At 50.1% G+C, this 18,655-nt stretch overlaps 1 protein-coding gene across 1 annotated transcript; it reads left to right on the top strand.

Moving 5' to 3' along the window:
- The first annotated feature begins 53 nt into the window (after nucleotides 1-53).
- Dpcd (deleted in primary ciliary dyskinesia homolog (mouse)) lies at nucleotides 54-18,114 on the top strand. The gene is made up of 6 exons (XM_059257194.1): nucleotides 54-185; nucleotides 4,504-4,584; nucleotides 11,684-11,808; nucleotides 12,436-12,569; nucleotides 17,421-17,523; nucleotides 17,830-18,114. The coding sequence occupies exons 1-6, from the start codon at nucleotides 122-124 to the stop codon at nucleotides 17,932-17,934; spliced, it is 612 nt and encodes a 203-aa protein (XP_059113177.1). The 5' UTR covers nucleotides 54-121; the 3' UTR covers nucleotides 17,935-18,114.
- Nucleotides 18,115-18,655: the final 541 nt, after the last annotated feature.

The following is an 18,655-nucleotide window of genomic DNA, read 5'->3' as shown; positions in this document are numbered from 1 at the left end:
AGGGGGTGGAGGGGGGGATTGAAAAGTAAATGCCCAGAATACCTTCCGGGTCATCCGGAAGTGACCCTCGGCCCAGCAGTTGCCATGGAAGTGGCCCGGCGCGTTGCTGGGCGGAGGGAAGATGGCGGTGACTAGCTGGCTGGAGAGTTTGCGGGCTGCCGAGAAGACGGCGCTGCTGCAGGATGGTAACTCGAGCCCTCTCCTCCTCTCCCCCAGGGCGGGCTCTGCGCACCGGCTCCTCCACGGAGGGCCTCAGCCTGGGTGGGCAAAGCTGGAATTGTCGCAGCCATCAGCCACGCTAGCTTCCTGCATTTGCAGAGGAGGAAACTGAGGCCCAGGGAGGTGGCTGGAGTGGAACTCAAGTCTCTGGTCACTCACATCTAGCTTTCCTTACACCATCCCGCCCCGCTCAGAGTTTTGTTGGTAGTTCCCAATAATTCATTTTACACTCATCATCGTTCCACAGGGCTGTACCAAGAGGCGAATTTTCTACCCCATTTTTTTAAAATTGAAATCCAGGAAGGTTTTGACCAGCCTCAGGTTTTGCAGATTCTCAGATACAACTGTATCATGACCTGGGACCCCATGCATCTCAGTCTGGAGGTCCTATTGATGATGGCCACCCAGTGGCATAGAATGGAGGGACACCAGGGTTTTAGATCAACTCTGCCATTGATTTACATATTAATTTGTTAGAACCCCGTTTTCTTCAACTATAAAATGAAGCGGGCAGGCTGCCACTGTTGTTTCAGAGGTCCTTTCCAACTGTGTTTTGTTTAGAGTGGATTTCTAAATCTTCTCTGATCTTTAGGGGAGATAGAACAAGGGCCAAGGTCTAAATGATTAGGAACAGGAGTTTGAGGTAACACAGCTTTTCCCCATCCTGCAATTGGTCGATGTAAGTCCCCTCTAGAGGTCTTTCCTGGACCTGCTTGGTAGCCAGGGTGAATTAGATCTGAATTCCCTTTAAAGCTTAACAGCTAGGTAGGGACTTAGATCCACAGGTAGCTGCCAGTCAAGGAAGCATGAAGTTTATGGAAATTAAAATCAGGTTTCATTTGTTCCTAACTGCAGCCTTTAGGGAGGCCTTGACTGTGTGCCAGATTCTGTGCTAGAGCAGATAGAAAAACAAACAACAACAAAACAAACAACCAACCCACGGTCTGTGGTCTCCTAGGAGTTCACAGAATGATTAAGAAGAAGACATGGAAGTAAATAGCAGCCTGTGTTAAATAGGTCGGGATCTCAGCAGGATATTGCAGCCCATGGCTGTCACCTCTGCACTGGAGGGCTAAGGCAGGAGACCCTAGCTTGGGGGGCGGGGTGTTGAGATATTGTGTGAAATGCTAAGAAAGCATAAAAGTAAAAATAATTTTCTCTTTGGATAATGACCAAACACAAGAGGTGGTATTTCCAGCCCCTAAAGGATTAGTGATAGGTACTTGGTAAGTGGAGATGGAAGAATGGCCATAAGCAGAAGATGAATCACATGTGGAGGCAAGGAAGTGTGAGAGTGTAAGGCTGGTTAAGTGTCACGAAACCAGCCACCATATCCAGGTACTGCCTGTGTTGGGTCAACTGTCTCGATACAGAGTAACAGTCTCTTCTCAAGAGGCTGTCAGAGGTAGAGAATGAAGAGCCGTGGATAAGTTGGGACATGCTGTGATCTCACGGTGTGCAGATTTGGGACATGACTTCACAGGATAGTGGTCTTTTTGTTTGTATTTTGAGACAAGGTCTCACTATGTAGTCCTGGCTGGCCTAAAATGTGCTGTGTAGACCAGGCTGGCCTTGAAGGTACAGAGGTCCTCCTGCCTCTGCCTCCCTAGTTTTAGGATAAAGGGCATGTACCACCATGCCTGATCTGGTTTTTGTTTTTATTATGGTTTAAAAACAAAAGACATAAAGTTTACTGTTGTAACCGTTTTTAGGTGCAGTTAGGTGCCATTAATTACATTCACTTTGTTTTGCAACTGTTACCACCAAACCAACTCCAAAACTTTTCATTCTCAAAACCAACTCTCTGCACCCCCAGAATGTAACCCCACACTCTCTTCTCCCCAGCCCCTAGCAACCTCCAACCCTCTGCACCCCCAGAACGTAACCCCACACTCTCTTCTCCCCAGCCCCTAGCAACCTCCAACCCTCTGCACCCCCAGAACGTAACCCCACACTCTCTTCTCCCCAGCCCCTAGCAACCTCCAACCCTCTGCACCCCCAGAACGTAACCCCACACTCTCTTCTCCCCAGCCCCTAGCAACCTCCATTCTTCTTTGGGTTTCAGTTACCTTGACTAATCTAAGAGCCTCGTGTAAGTGGAATCAAATAGTGTTTGATTGAATTATTTCACATTGCAGAAGGTTTTCAAGGTCCATCTATGTGGTCACGTGAGCAGCATTTCCTTTTTATATTTTTGTGTGCTTGTGTGGAGGCCAGAGGTCAACCCTGGTGCCCTTCTTCCTCACAATTGCCCGCAATGGTTTGTGGATTTATTTTGTTTCTTTTCTTTTCTTTTTCTTTCTTTCTTTTTTAACATTTGTATGTGTATATGTGTATACCTGCCACAGCATATACGTGGAGGTCAGAGGACAGCTGGGGGACTGGTACTTTCCCTCCACCATGTGAGTTCTGGGATCAGTTGGGTTGTCTGGCTTGGCAACAAGCACTTTCACCTGTTCATCCATCTTGCTGGTCTCCATCTTGTTTGGAGACAGGGTCTCTCACTGGGACCTAGGCCTTATCCGTTAGGCTGGGCTGGCTGTTCAACGAGCCCCAGGATCCTCCTGTCTCCAGCTCCCCAGTCGTGGAATTATAAGCACATGTCACCGCCTCAGACTTCGTGTGTGAATGCTAGGGATCGAATTCAGGTCCTCATGCTTGAGAGGCCCGCTGACTGCTCTCTGCCCAGCACCAGCCTGTGCCCTAAAGTTGTCCTTCTGCGCGTGTACACTCTCCCCCGAAGTGTTCATCCATCTACTGATGGGCACTTGGCTTGCTTCTGCCTTTTGATTGGTGTGAGTAATGCTGCTTTGACCATGAGTAATATTCAAATGTATGCTAAAGTCGTCTGCTTTTGTTGCTTTTGGTCATAGGGCAGTATTTTGGCAGGGGTAGGGGGTGGGGGTCGGGTTAAGGCGTATTTGTGTGTGATGCTTGCATGTAAGTGTGCAGGAGCATACACCCATGTGTATGTACACAGAGGCCATAGCAGGACGTCAGGTGTGTGAAGGCCAGGCTTTCACTTCAGTCCTCTGTTGGTCCCTGCCTTACTGCAGTCTATTCCTGAACCAGAGCTCCCCCTCTTGGCTGTTGGGGCCTGCCTGTCTCTGGCCCCAACGCTGGGGTTACGTGCATGTACAGCCACGCCCAGCAATTTATGTAGGATGCTGAGGATTCAAACTCAGTTCCCCATGCCTGTAGAGCAAGTACTCTTACCTGTGAAGCATTCAGATTCTTATGGGCATTGATATTATTGATTATTATTAATATTATTGATTGATTATTGAGGCCTGCCAAGAGACCTTGCAAATTTTGGAATGACTCAAGGAAACTGTCCTAGAGGAGTGAGTTAAACAGGAGAAAGCCACCTTAGGGCTCTTATTCTTGAAGCTGATGGGCGGTACATGTCCACTGGATATAAAGACCCTTTGGACAGTCTTCCTGAGGCAGCTACCTGTATCTCCTTACCTGCCTAGGAGAAAAAGAAGCAATTCCAGAGCCCTCCCCTTGACAAGTGCTGTGAGCCAGGAGAGTCCCATAGGTTCTTTTATCCTTTTAATGGATGGTACATCAATGTTTTTCACTCTTACAGTCAGCATTTGAGTTCCTGTGGCTGATCTCTGGGAAACTATGGACACCCCCCCCCACCCTCCCCCCCACCCCCAACCCAACAGAAGAGAATAACCAAAGGCTCACATAAGAGATGTAAAAATCATAAAGCAAGTGTGTGTCAGGAGGAAGATACATGATGATAGCATCCTGGACCCTGTGCTGGGCATGGCCTAGAGATGTGTAGACGAAGGCAGTGACAGTGGCTGGAAGTACCCGTCAGGAAACCCAGCTCCTCTCAGAGCAGTTAGCCCTGGTTGTAGAAAGTGGGGAGAGGAAGACATTGATGTCCTTTCTATCAGATGCTTTTAACACTGTCCTGCTGAGGGGCACAGAGGTGGAAGTGACCCATCTGCCACGGTGGCTGCAAGTGATAGGTACGGGAGACTTGTAGTGAAGGGACATTTGAACTAGGTTCCAAGGTGAGCAAAGTTCTACAGTTGGGAAGAAGCATGGCTTGTTTGGTGGTGGAAGCAGCGTAGCAAAGACATGTTGGGAGAAGGGAAGGGAGCCTGGGATACATCTTAAAAGTGATGGTGGCCATCAGTTGGCAAGAACCTGGGGGGGGGGGGCCTCTGGCAAGGTTCTGGGGGGGGGTTGTTGTTGTTTGGGGGATAGACGTCTCGGTCTGCAGGGGGCAGCTTTGTGGTAAGGTGCTCTTTGCTCTGTGTGTAGGGAAGAGGATGGTGCACTATTTGTTCCCGGATGGGAAGGAGATGGCGGAAGAGTACGATGAGAAGACCAGTGAACTGCTTGGTAAGTGTGGGACTGACTCCCCGTGGGTCCTCAGCGGGCGTGGGGCTGCCTGAGGTCCAGGTGAATGCTCTGGCCTCAGGCTGGAGCAGGGAGCTCAGCATGCAGTGTGCATGGCGGGGAGATGGCAGTCCTTGGGGGCAAGACTGTTCTGAGAACAATATGAACCTGAGGAGCCAGTGGAGTCCTTTGCCCAGTACAGCCCATCCCCCACCTCCAGATAAAGGAAAGGGCGATGAGCCTCTGAGCCAGGAGTGAGGTTCTAAGAAACAACTGGAACAGCAGATCACAGAAGAGGCTGGGTAGAGGGAGTGGTGGTGAGGCGAGGCTTGCACGTCAAGCTTCTTGTTCTGTTGCTTGCTGAAGCCACACCAAGGGCAAGCCTCAGACGGGGCAGCTTCTGACCTTGGCTCCTAGACGGCACCATTAAATATGACCCTCCTCTTGAAGAGTGACATGAATGACTGGGTAGGAAGGGCGACTTTTGCGGCACCATCGCTCCTGTGGCCACAGGGTCCCCCTCCTTAAGAATAGGCTCATGAATAGGAGTTCCAGCTCAGATTTCTGGGGATTATTTGATTTGCCTGTTCTCTGTTCCCAGGGATGCAAATCGGCATTAACTGACTTCCCAGAGCTGGGTGGCTGGCCCTGTGACCCAGGGCCCAAAGCTGTCTGCCATGGGAGCTGGTCTCTTTATTAACTCACACCTGAAATGCTAAGACCAATGATGGGATCATGGGCTGAGTTATTTTCTTGTCCTTATTCCTGACTTTCATTTCTTCCCGGGTCTGATCGACAGGTAGTATTGGTGAGGGAATTTCTTTTTCCCTTTTCCTGACAGCTCATAAATGTCTCGAACTGACAACATGGGTTATACTGGTTTGCATATTCTCTCGGTCTCCAGTCTTAAAATGTGTGTCCTGCGCATGCTCAGTTGCGGTGAAGTGTTGATCCCTTCTTCTTATGAGCTGCTTGGGCCCCAGTCCCAATTGGTTTAGTCTGGTGCTATTAAAAATCTTGATGTGTTTAGCATATGACACTGATTCGTTGGAAACCAATACAGTAGTAATATCCTCACAATGCATTGTAATTTATAGTGCTCCCAGGGGGTGACAGCCTTGGAATGTCTAACAGGGGAGAACTTATGAAAGCAGAGGTCACGTGAGCTAACCACCACCATCACCGAGTCCAGCCTCCGCTCCTGCCCAGCCCCTCATGGCCCGTCTTTTCTCCACACAGCAAGTAAAGTAGGTAGAGCTGTGGAGGCTGTAACAATAGACAAACCCAGCCCCTTTGCCATGCTTGGGCATGATATTAAAATGAAGACTAAGGCCAGGTTCCTCTTTGTAGCACGATGTGCTCTGCGGTCCCACTTCTGGTGGTGGCATTTTGGCTTGAGCATGCCTTCAGACTCCTTTTGTTTAACAGCAAGAATGGAGGAGGGACGTAGTTCCCCGTTTGGCTGATTTACCTAATAATGACATTACCACACTAGCCGGGCATCACTCCAGGGGCTCTACTTGAATTTCTTCATGTAACCATCTTCTTTAAGGCCCCACGACATAGGCACTGTTGTCCCCATTTTACAGTTGCAGAAGAAAGCTCAGAGAAGTTAAGCACCATGTTGAAAATCACAAAGCTGGTTGGTGTCCGGGCCAGACTGAAGCTTGGCTCCCTCCTAGGAAGTAGTTGAGTCTCAGTGGACAGTGACATAGTGTTAGAGCTAAGAATGCTTAAATCCTGTTTGCTTTATTTTGTTCTTGTTTTCTCAAGACATGGTCCTCGTGTGCAGCCTGGAACTCACTGTGTACCCCAGGCTCGGCCATCCTCCCTTCCAAGCCTCCTTAGAGCTGAGGTTAAATGTGTGCGCCACCAAGCTCTAAGCTCCATTTCTTGTTTTTTGTCTCCCCCAACCCCCAACCCAACTGCCCTTGCAAAATACTGCCCAAACAAGTTGTGTGCTTTTTTGTTTTTGAGACAGGGTCTCCGTACATTGCCTAGGCTAGCCTCAAACTTTGGAGGCTCAAGAGGTCCTCCGGCCTCAAGTTTCCCAAGTAGCTGGGACTGCAAACACAGGCCACCATGCCTGATTATTAACGTATAAACAGATCTTCGGGACCAGAACTGGCTTGGCATACTGTGGAGTACGGGTATGGTTTTTGCGGCAGTAAGTGGAATGGTCTCCATTTTGTTCCCCAGCTAATACACAAATTTGATAATTGGTCAAACAGGTTTTCTGTTAGAAAAAAAGCTCAGAAAGTAATTTACAGGGGAAGAATTGCCAGTAGGTGTGCATCTGTCTGGGACAGAGTTCCTCCAGTCGGTGTTAATAAGCATGTTAGTGTCATCTTTTTTCTCCCCTCTCGGGGCTATTCATTCCCACCCCCCACAATGAACGCTGTATGTATTCATAGAGGAAAAAGCTGAAGGGCCTTGTAACAATGATCGGAACATCAAACCAACCCCCAGAAGAACACAGCATGTCCAGGGGGCCGAGGCTGAAGGGCAGACTGTCCCCCAGCGATTACATTTGGATTACCTCTTAATCTGCTTTGGTATTTGACCGCCAGCCTAACCACCACAGGCCGCATTCGGAGCATATTGAGCACTTCCATCCCCAGGCACTTCAGCGGCTTTATAAATGACCCACTCGATTCCCTTCAGCCTCCTCAGGGATGGGCCACGGCAGCTCTTTAATAGCCACATAGCAATGTTGCAGTGTTTTAGGGCAGAAAAGAAGAATCCTGCATCCAGTTTAAGCTGCAGGGAGTATTTAGGAAAGGGGAATGTAATTATCCGTATTGGAAGTGGGCCAGGCCTTGGAGCTTTGGGGAAAGAGGCCTTTAGGACCTCCACTTTCCAGCCCACCTGAAAGATGGGGCTGCTTTCAGCAGTCTGGGGCATCAACCTGCTTCCTGCTGACTTGGGAAAAGGCCCCCAGGCACTGCCTTCTCCATACATTTCCCATCAGACCTTTTACAGGGTCACTTTCCAAAGTGCTGGCCCTGACTCAGCCGAGAAGAGATGACAGCGTCCCAGGGAGCTGCCTTGCACACACCAGTTTGGGTTTAACATATAATCAAATCAGTGACAGCAGGTGGAAAGATTCCTCCGTTTTGCCGCAGGAGCTGTCCTTGAGTACGGGAACAAAGGAGGACCAGAAGCCAAGGCTGCGTCTTTGCACGGGTACACTCATGCCCATACGCACGCACAGGCAGAGGAAGGACTTCAAAGCTTTCCTCGGATTTGCCTCTTGGAAGGCGGGAAAAGGGAACCTCTTTCTGTGTTACACTAACGAAGACTAGAATCCCCCAAGGTGTTACACAAAATAAGACAGCCAAGAGTGCCAAGCTCCTGTGACCCCCAGTGGTATTGAGGAGAGAAATAAAGAAACCAGAAGTGCTGTGACTTTTCCTCCTGGGGCAGGTTTCTGTGGAAGATTGAGCTGGCCTCTAAGAGCCACACTGGTGATGTTCCTTGGCCAGCCAGTTTAACGGAGCCCATGACTACATGGCCGTCCTGCTTTGCCAGCCCAGCTAGGTAGTAATCCATCATATTTCCCCTTCAGATAACCAAACCTGGCCTTTAGAGGCTAGAGTATAAAAATAGAAACACAAGCTGGGCATGGTGGCCCACACCTTTAATCCCAGCACTCAGAAGGCAGAGGCAGGAGGGTCTCTGTGAGTTTGAGCCCAGCCATATCTAAATAGTGTGTTCTAGGACAACCAGGACTACATAGAGAGACCCTGTCTCAAAACAAAGGAAGGAAGGGGGGAGAGAGAGAGAGACAGAGAGAGAGAGAGAACACAAAGGAAAAGAAGTACCAAAGAAGGCTTTCGGAATATCACATCTGTTTAGAACACTTGGAGACTACAGTTTACCTCTTTATTGATGACTGAATTCTGAATATGGGGTCTAAGACCTGAAGTTTTTTGTTCGTTTGTTTTAAGACGGGATTGTGTTATCTAGTACAAGATAGCCTATAGCCTCCATCCCACTGGCCTTCTAAGTATGTGGCACCATGATCAGTAGACCTAAATTTTATCTGTCCCTTTTGCAAATAGATCTCACTGTTCCTCGGTAATTCTTTATACTTGCTCCCCTGGAGAACAGAGGCAGGGTTGAAGACAGGCAGATGGGGGCAAATGCTTTCTCCTCAATAAAGAAGTGAGCAAATGTTAGACTGGATGTTTCTTAAGTGAACTTGCCCCCTTTAAACCTGTGATGATTGTGTTCTGCCATACAGCAATGCCCTGGGGACCGAGAGGTGCTCATTTGCTCCCAATACTAAGTGGTCTCAGCCAGGCATAGTGGCGCACACCTTTAATCCCAGCACTTGCAAAGCAGAGGCAGACGGATCCGAGTTCACAGCCAGCCTGGTGAGTTCTAGGACTGCCAGAGTTACATAGTGGGACCCTGTCTTGAAAACCAACAGATGGTCTCAGGTGCTTACATAGTTGTACCCTGGCATGTGAGCTGTTCCCTGATACTGTTGTCACAGGCCTGGGGAGAAAGTCATTTTCAGCCTGATTTTTTTCTATAGACAGCTGTTAGTGGGTTTCCCCTCCTCCTTCCTAGAGCTGAGGAGCAAACCCAGGGTCTTACACATGCTAGGCATAGGCTCTGCTACTAAGCTGCACCCCAGTCTGTGCATAGCATTTGATACAGGGTTTGGGGACTCAGGGTGATCTTCGCTGTAGGGGGAGCAGGCTTTGTCACAGTAAGCTGCTGCTAGGAGGTGTCTGTCACTTGTTTGCAGCTGTGACAGAGGCCCCTGAGGCGGGCCATCTTCCATGGTGTTCCAGTGGGGTGTTCCAGTGGCTAGGTTTGCATATACTCCTGGTCTCAGTCCATTCACTTAAGGAAGTATTTGTGGGCCTAAGAAGTTGCCTAGAAAGCATATTTCCAAGTTTTACTCGTCCTTATTAATTTTCATTATAAACTTGCAAATGTGTTTCTAGGGAGAATTTTTGGCCCTAAGATGTAATAAAATCACACTGCAGAATGCAGCAGACCTTATAAAAAGCCCATATTCAAGGGAAAGTTCTAATTCTACATCACGCTTTTGTGTTCAGCTTTTGTGCTCACAGGAATGAGCATGTGCAAGACTGGCCCAGCTGCTCAGAAGCCCATGGGCCTGATGCTGACACCCTTCCGCCCCACCCTGAAAAGAGACCCACCCCTGGCAACAGCCGTGGTAGCCCACCAGGCCCTTTGGGAGTTGTTCAGCTCCTGGGGCAGCTGCAGGAGGCTGCAAGGTTTCGGCACCGACTGCTCAGCTCTTGCTGTAGGATGTCCCAGCTCGGCAGCCCAGATTTCTTACTGCAGCAGCAGGGCGCCGGGGAGAGGGTGCACCTCAGCCAACCTCTCCACTGGGGGACTGCACAGCAGCCCCCACCAGCACAGGGCTGAGCGGGCTTAGTGAGCTCCTGGCCGTTTCCCAGTGCTCCCCACTGAACTCACGTCTGGATTTATGATTTCCATAATAGATGTGTCTTATTTTAAAAGACAAACACAAACAACAACAACAACAGGAAGCAGGGTGGCTCAGGTCTAAAAGCCCAGCATCCGTGATGCTGAGTCAGACGACCACGCTGAGATCAGTGTCTAGGCCAGAATGACTCTTCATCACAAAACAAACCGAGAGGAAGGAAGGGCAAGGGTTAAAACAACATCAACCACCACAAGAAAAAACGTTTCACAAACATCTGAGTTGCGAAACATGGGAAAGTAACAATGGTTATTTGCATTATCAAGTTATAAATGTAAGGATCCATTTTATAAAATCAAATCACACTACAATAAGTGTATTTAAAATGTAGTGTATAAATGCAGGCCAAGCACATAAAAATAAATAAATCTCACAAAATACAGTGTATTGCCAAGACTTTATTTGTTCATTGCAATACTAGGGGTTGATTCTAGACTTGGAAAAACCGAGTTACACCCCAGCTGGAGATGATTTATTTATTTATTTATTTGGTTTTTTGAGACAGGGTTACTCTGTGTAGCTTTGCACCTTTCCTGGATCTCGCTCTGCAGCCCAGGCTGGCCTCGAACTCACAGAGATCTGCCAGGCTCTGCCTCCTGAGTGCTGGGATTAAAGGCGTGCACCACCACTGCCGGCTCAAACTCATTTTCTTAGATGGAAGTAGCAGGATACATGAACACAGGAATCTAGGTTTGAAGACTGGGAATGTGGCTGAGTAGGGGGAGTGTTTACCTAGAATGCAGGTGGCTATGGTTGGATCCACAGAAATACATCAACTAGGCCGAGTGGTATACGACTGTCTTTTTTTTTTTTTTTTTTTTTTGAGGGTTTTTTTTTTTTGTTGTTGTTGTTTTGTTTTGTTTTGTTTTTTTAATACAGGGTTTCTCTGTGTCGTTTTGGTGCCTGTCCTGGATCTCGCTCTGTAGCCCAGGCTGGTCTGGAACTCAGAAATCCGCCTGTCTCTGCCTCCCGGGTGCTGGGATTAAAGGCGTGTGCCACCACTGCCAGGCTCGAGATTATTTAAACACAACTTTTGGGCTGTGGGGGTTGTTGTTAAGCCAAATGTACCTGAAATAAGCGACTGTCTTTATTTGGACTTTCTGAATCGTGAGACAAACCTGGCCAACAGCTTTCACTCAGTTCATTTTCCTTTGCATAGTTTTTTAGAGGGGAAAAATGCATCCAAAGGTGAGCATCTGGCACTCTTGCAGTCCTTATATTCAAGGCCAAGACAGAAGGAATAGTTTGAAAACAGCCCGGGCTGTCTAGTAAGACTGTGTCTCAAGAAACAACAACAAACCATGGCTAAACTCCATTTGGAGACCCGTATTTCCAGAAATGGCCTTTATGGGCTTTCTGCCTTCTGCTGGGTACCACACCCCATGATTCCCAGGGCTGCATCCCAGTTCCAGGTGTCTGCCTACCTTTGGAGTGGACTTTGCCAGCTGTTACTGAAATGCCCTAGTTTGATGTCCTAGGTCATGTGATTCCCAGATTGGATGCACAGGACCCAGCATTGAGATCAGAGCCCCGGCTGTCCTGCCCCGTTATCCAGTGTCTTGTCAGATTTGGCAGGAAAGAGCTTTAATCCTTCGCTTGTTCTCTCCCTAGTGAGAAAATGGCGTGTGAAAAATGCCCTGGGAGCCTTGGGCCAGTGGCAGCTTGAAGTGGGAGAGCCAGTGCTTTTAGGAGCTGGGAGCCTGGGATCCGAGCTCATCAAGGAAAGTAATGCCAATGTATGTCTGTTTGTCCAGGGTCTTTTTTTTTTTTTGGCTTTTCGAGACAGGGTTTCTCTGTGTAGCTTTGCGCCTTTTCCTGGAACTCACTTGGTAGCCCAGGCTGGCCTCGAACTCACAGAGATCCGCCTGGCTCTGCCTCCCGAGTGCTGGGATTAAAGGCGTGCGCCACCACCACCGCCCGGCCTGTCCAGGGTCTTATGGGGACTGGGAGGAGACTCCTGCCCCCTCAGGGCAGGGACCATGATTGGTTCACCACCTTATATCCACTGTGCCCACAGTATATTTCACAAAACCACAGTAGGTTTGTGTGAACACCCAAAGGGTTTCTCTTGGCCATTCCAGGGCAAGGCCCCCAGGCCTGGTCTGCGACAGCAATAGCAGCTGCTTTAGGTGGGAGCCATGGAGAAGAGCACAGGTCTTCCTGTCTTCCCTGGCTAGAGCCTGGGGAGGGCAAGGGGCCAACCCTTTGTACCTTCCCCAAGAATGGTCCTTGATAACCTGGGCATCATAGCATGTGCCTGTAATCCCAGCGCTTGGGGAGGTGGAGTCAGGAGAAGCAGAAGTCAAGGACATTCTACTACCCAGCGAGTCTAAGGCCAGCCTGGGCTGATTTGCTTTTCACAGCCCATCTTCATGCGCAAGGACACTAAAACAAGTTTCCAGTGGCGGATTCGAAATCTCCCCTACCCAAAGGATGTCTACAGTGTCTCTGTGGCCCAGAAGGAGCGCTGCATCATTGTTAGAACGACGAACAAAAAGTGAGTGGCGTGGTGGGCACCTGTTTCCTTGTGTATGAGCTGGGGTAGAGTGGAGTGAGATCTTGGGCTGCTCCTTATCTGGGGGGCAGGCTGTACTTCAACCTCAGGGGTGCTGAGAGTGCATGAGCTGACTGTGTGGTGCTGCATCGAGGTGGAACTCGAGCCAGTGTCTAGTTTGGAGCCTGTCATATTTGGGGGGCTTATGGGGCTCTCTGTTGAATGGATGAAGACTTCAGGGAATCACCTAACTATTAACTTGTGGTCTCTGGTAGTTTTATTCTAAGGCTGTTATGTCCTTGACCTGGTGAGCTTGGCTTGGTGACGTCACTGAATTGGCACGAAGCCATGTCCTGGAAGGCACACCTGCCTGGGTGGCACTTGGAGACTAAAACATCAGTCTGCAGCAGCAGCCCTCGTCCCTCCCTGGACTAAGGGGACGTAGGCAGAATTTTGGCTCTGAGAAATCTCTAGAATTCTGTTGCAGAGTCTCTTTATAAACTGCTGGGGGTAGGCAGTGGGTGCTATGGTTTGAGAGGTGGCCAAGGTGTGATTACTTTGGGTTTGTGGTGCTCTGACTGATCACAGTTGAAGAATCTAGAAATGAATCCATTTCAACCTGAGCAAGAGAGAGAGAGAGGGGCCAATTCTAAACTGGGACTTCATTTGGGGGGGGGGGTGTTTAATCTCCTCATCCACAAGCTGCCAAACTACCCAACTTGCTGCTTGAGGTGCAGGGCCTAACCCCATGGTGCCTGGATCCCATTGCTGCCTCACAGGAGAGCTCCCCCTCCCGCAGGTGATGTGGTAAGGTCCCCCTTAGTCTCAGAGGCCTACCTACAGGGAAGCAGAGGAACTCCAGCCCCCTCCAGTGTAGCCCTGGCCCCCTTCCTCCTCTTAGCACCCTCACACCCTATCACTTTGGCAGGGGTAAGGGGACAAGGGAAAGGGTAGAGATGAATGAATTAATTTCAGGATTATTGCTGTACATGCAGCCAGCAGCCCCTGTAGTGGACCGTGTCTATAAATATAAAGTCATAATAATAAGGGGTTGCGTTTATAAAGCACACTGAAGTCCTCAGATAAAAGGCAGTTTATTCCCGTTATTGTTCTCATCATTAACAGGAGTCAGTGCCTAAAGTGGAATTTAGCAATTTCAGACAACAGAGAAATTGCCTGTAGGAAAACAAACTCCGTGCTTCAGCAAGCATTCCCTGGCGGACGAAGCCCTGGGTCCAAACTGGGAACAAAAGTGCTTCTGATAGCATTTGAATCTGCAGCTCAGCGCTTTGTGGAGCTGGCTGCTGCCTCCTTTTTGTCCCCCAGAGGTCACTGTGGAATACAGATATCAGGCAGAAATGTGATTACAAGCGAGTGCTAGAAGAGAGACCAGCTAACTCACCAAAAACTTCATCTGTGAGCAGATCCTCTGGGCCCCATCTCCTGCGCTCACAGCCCACGTATGCCATAGGTGGCGCTGTTGGCCAGGGGCTCTGTGGCTAGTGGAGCATTCTAGCACCCAAGGGCAGGGGTTGGGGACATTTTTGAGATGCTATTGGAGGCAAGGTAGGATGAGAGTGGTACCCTAGGAGGAGGGCTTCCCACAGAGGGGAAAAAAAATGGTATTTTGGTGCTCACTTTGGAACTGAGTTTCTGAATCCTAACCAGGCTCAGCCTGCCCCCTGCAGGTCCCTCTTTTAGGAAGTAGGCTGGAGAGGCCACCAAACTTAACCAGCCCTTTGCTGTGCCTAATGGAATTTCTACCTTCCAACTGGAGAAATACAGTCAATACCTGCACTTCCAGCCATCCAACAAAACACAAGTGTTTCATATGAGCAGGGTTTAATTTTTTAGAATACTTTTAGAATCTCTGTCTTGATCATCACACCATCCAGAGGTGGACATGAAGCGTATTTATTCTTATCTCTGTATTAATGGTTGTAGAAATGCATATAAAAGTCAGCACAAAGTGACCTATGCAGAGAGTGTGGCCTTCTTGCTCAGGGCCTATGCATTTTCAGTGCACCCACCAGGGCACTTTTCTTGGCTTCCACCTTTCTTCACCTGGAGGTGTGCCCTCGTTTTAAGATTCTAGAATGTGGCTCCTGACCACAGCTACACATAGTTGCCTTGTTGGTATCTGCCTGGCCCCTGCAGAACTGAATGTTGCTTGAAGAAGTTGATTCCAGTGTCTTGTGGTAGTCTAGTCCTTGGCCCCGGGTATTAATAACATGAATTGGGAAGGAAGAAACCATTTCTACAGGATCCTGGTGTGGCACCATCTGGTCCTGATAAGCATGTTTGTGTAAGGAAGGTTCCGTGTCTCAGCCTGGAAACTGGCAGCTGTAAGTGGAAAGATAGAGTATGCTGAACTAGGAAGACTGGCTTAGATCTAGCCTCTGCTAGGTGTCAACGGTAGATTCTGGCCAAGTTCTCCTCACTCGTGAGAAGCATGCTTACACTACCTCACGATGGTTTGAGGAACCTGACACAGATACTCTTAACTGCAGGCTTTATTAGTGAGCATTACTAGATGACAGGACTCCATGCTCAGACAGCTTCCAGACAGACAGACTTGGTGGGACTCCCTTTGGTAAGACTGAGAACCTCAAGTGTGGGCCTGTTCATGGTGACTCTATGGGCCCCTGGAAGGAACCGTGTCGTTTGCCTAGTGCCTGAGGTCTAGGCTTTTCCTGCTGCCACTCTCAGGGCAGGACTGGCTGGAGACCTCTCTGGACACCTGCCAAGCCAGTGTGCAGGCTAGAGGAGTGTGGGGCAGGGGCTGTGCGACTGTCCACAGCAGTCTTGGCCCTGCCTCAGCTCTCCTTCTGGGGCTTCCACCGAGCCTGATCTGTACCCCTTGTCCATTCACAGTGCAGGGGTGGCAGAGAATTGGGCAGGGGTCGCAGGGAATTGGGCAGGGAGTTGCAGGGAATTGGGCAGGGGATACAAGCGGAGTGGGACAAAAAGGCACTCTGACTTTTCCAGAAGCACAGTGGGTTCCTCTCATCCAGGTCCTGGTGAAAAATTCCAGTTCAGTTATTGTGGTGGCAGACTCTAAGGTGAGTGGGGGCAGCTGTGCAGAAGGAAAGGTGGAGTCCTTTACTCGATAGCATCCTGATGTCAGGAGACTCTAGCAGTGGCTGTTTGACCTCACCCAATAAACAAAATGCATCATAGATGCAAAGCAAAGCTAACCCTCTCAGGCCTGGCTTTCCCTGGCGGGCGGTCGCAGGAGGAGGATAGAGCAAGCCATACACCTTTAAGTTCTCTGTGATCCTGAAGTTGCCATGGGTGGGGGCCCAACCGGGCTGCTTCTCCTCCATTGGTCCCGCCTGGGGTGGGAGGTGCTTCTCCTGGTCCTGCTTTCTGTGTATATTTGCAGGGAAGATGTTAACACTTCCTAACAAGCCTTTGTGTTCACCTAATCTCCGCTGTTTAACCTTTGACCTCCTGCTATTATCAGTGTCTGCCACCTTTGCTGGCCAGACCAGGGCCCCAGGAAAAGCCCTCACTCAGCCTGATGGCTAGGAAGAGGATGAAGCAGGCATTCCACCCATGCAGGCAGATGGATCGCCTCTCCCTGGGGCAGAGCTTTGGAAAAGAAAGCCACTGGCCTTACCATTAGGATCCCAGCCCCCACTCCTTTTGACCTGTCAGTCTTTAAATAAACACTCTTTTCCTGCCTTGAGTGCCGGCACCTTGGTGGGGAGAGGGGAACCTGGGAAGAGAGGGGCCCCAGAGCCTCTTCTGAACCGAGGGATTTGGGCAGGGAAGACCGCAGAAGCACCGCATTGATGTCCCCGGGGCATCAGGGCTTTTGAAGTGGACTCAGTGTAACTGTCACCACAAGGGCCGGGGCCCTCTGAAGTATTAAAAGCCCATTCTCTGCAGGCCCCCTGAGTTTGTTTGTACCTGCCTGAGGCATTTCCCTCCTCAGCCCACACAGCCTCTCCCTGTCCAGAAAGTGACTTGTCCAGGTAGGGGCTCTAGCAGCCCCTGGCTAGCGCCCAGCCCACAGGTCCACCAAGGAAATGGAGAGGAAGGGCCTTCCTTTAGGCCCTGGTCTAGTAAGCATCAGGTGAGGAGCAGGCATGAGGAACTCTCTGATCCTGACTCCGAACTGACAGCTGACCAGGGAAGCAGGCAGGAGCCCACCTCCCTCTCAATGACATGTCCTCTTGGCAAAGCCTGGTTTTCTGCACTCTCTGGTTGGTTTTGTGTCTACTGTATATGAAAGTGGAGAGAGGAAGGGGTCCAGAGTCTGAGATCCGGGTTCCCTCAGTCTCATGGCCTGTCCTCCCAGGAAGATTGCTTCTTGAGGTGGACTTCCCTGTCTGTTTTTAGTAGTCAGTCTCTGAGACCTTGAAAGACACACAGAGCCGGGTAGCAGTGGCGCATGCCTTTAATCCCAGCACTCGGGAGGCAGAGGCAGGCGGATCTCTGTGAGTTTGAGGCCAGCCTGGGCTGCAGAGCAAGATCCAGGACAGCCAGGACTACACAGAGAAATCCTGTCTTGAAAATCAAAAAAAAAAAAAAAAAAAAAGACACATCGTTGTCATCGTGGGGACAAATGTGGCCCAATCTTTCAGTGAGGTCTCCTGTACTACTTAGGTAAAAAGCCTTAGACATCTGCTGATGCTTGTTAGATGTCCCATTTCTGGTGTCCCCATCCTTTTGAGTCCAGAACCACAAACTCAAAAAAACCAGGTCCTTCTTGTGGGTTTCCCTTTTTCCTGTCCAGCTGTATAGAAAGTGGGGGAGAGCTATGTAGAAACCTGGTAGCACAGGGCTGGTGCCCAACTGTCGGGGTCACTGTGCTGGCTCCCCAGCAGCCTCTTGGTGTCCCCACAGGTACTACAAGAAGTTCTCCATTCCTGACCTAGACAGACACCAGCTTCCTCTGGATGATTCTGCACTGAGCTTTGCTCACGCCAACTGCACCCTGATAATCTCTGTAAGACTTGTCCAGACTTGGCATCAGGAAGAGGTTCCTCTCCCCTCCCCCACTTCCCTGCTCCAGACACCCCAAACCCTAGGTGTGCCTGTTGAAGAGCAGGTGTCTCCTCCTCATCTGAGGGGTGGGGCATGACACCTAACAGTGCCATGGGGAGGTGGTGCAAAGCACAGGACTTGGGTTGTCGTCCTGGGGCTGCTCCTCCCCGGCCACAGGACCCGAGCAAGGATCCTGAAGAGCCAGAGGGAGTGTGTGAAGGGCGGAGCTAGTGACCGAGTTATGCTTCCTCCCTGGTTCCCTCCACAGTATCAGAAGCCAAAGGAGGTCGTGGCGGCTGAGTCAGAGCTACAGAAGGAGCTAAAGAAGGTAAAGACGGCCCACAGCAGTGATGGGGACTGTAAGACCCAGTAGCTGTCTTAAGCCTTGTACCTCCAGTGTGGAGGAAGCTGTGAGGCGACCAGGCGTGGGCTCTTCTGGCACGGGGCAGCTTCTTCTAAGAATCACAGAGTCCACGGAACTGGCTCCTGGGACACAGCTTGCTTCTGCCCATGGTTTTGTTCCTGAGTAAAGTCATTTGGAGTTGCTCTAGAAGGACTGTCCTTTTGTCCACTCGTGTAGGGTGCCTGTTCTCAGGCACCCTGGCCTTCCTAGGGAAGGTGTCACCGTGACAACCCACCCCACCCTCCATCCCATCCTGGAGATGACAGTAGGACAGGGCTGGGCAGCTTATAAACCCCCCTGTGCTGCCTTGTCTTATACAAGTAGCTCGGGGGAAAAAAATTCCCCTGAGGTAGATGTGAGCAGAGGGGGGTTAAAAACATTCAGCAATCTTGGAAAAGGCACAGAAAGTTAAGACACTGTGGTTAAAGTGAGCAAGCCTACAGGTTGTCACAGGTGTGTGTGGTGCGCCAGAGTAGGTGACCGTGGGTTCACAGCCTAGAGCCCTTCCACAGCCCCCTGTCCACAGCCCCCTGTCCACAGCCCCCTGTCCACAGCCCCCTGTCCACAGCCCAAAGAGGCGGAAGAAAAGAAACCTTTGTTCTTGGGGACACGGAGCCACGGTTTTGTCCTTTCCCTGTACACATTCCTGAGTTTAAATCTGATCTGCCTCCTTGGGGCCTCCTAGAATGAC

The sequence above is a fragment of the Peromyscus eremicus genome, chromosome 1 (genome assembly GCF_949786415.1).
Source record: "Peromyscus eremicus chromosome 1, PerEre_H2_v1, whole genome shotgun sequence".
In the NCBI taxonomy this organism is placed as follows: domain Eukaryota; kingdom Metazoa; phylum Chordata; class Mammalia; order Rodentia; family Cricetidae; genus Peromyscus; species Peromyscus eremicus.
This window is presented reverse-complemented; position numbering and strand designations above follow the sequence as displayed.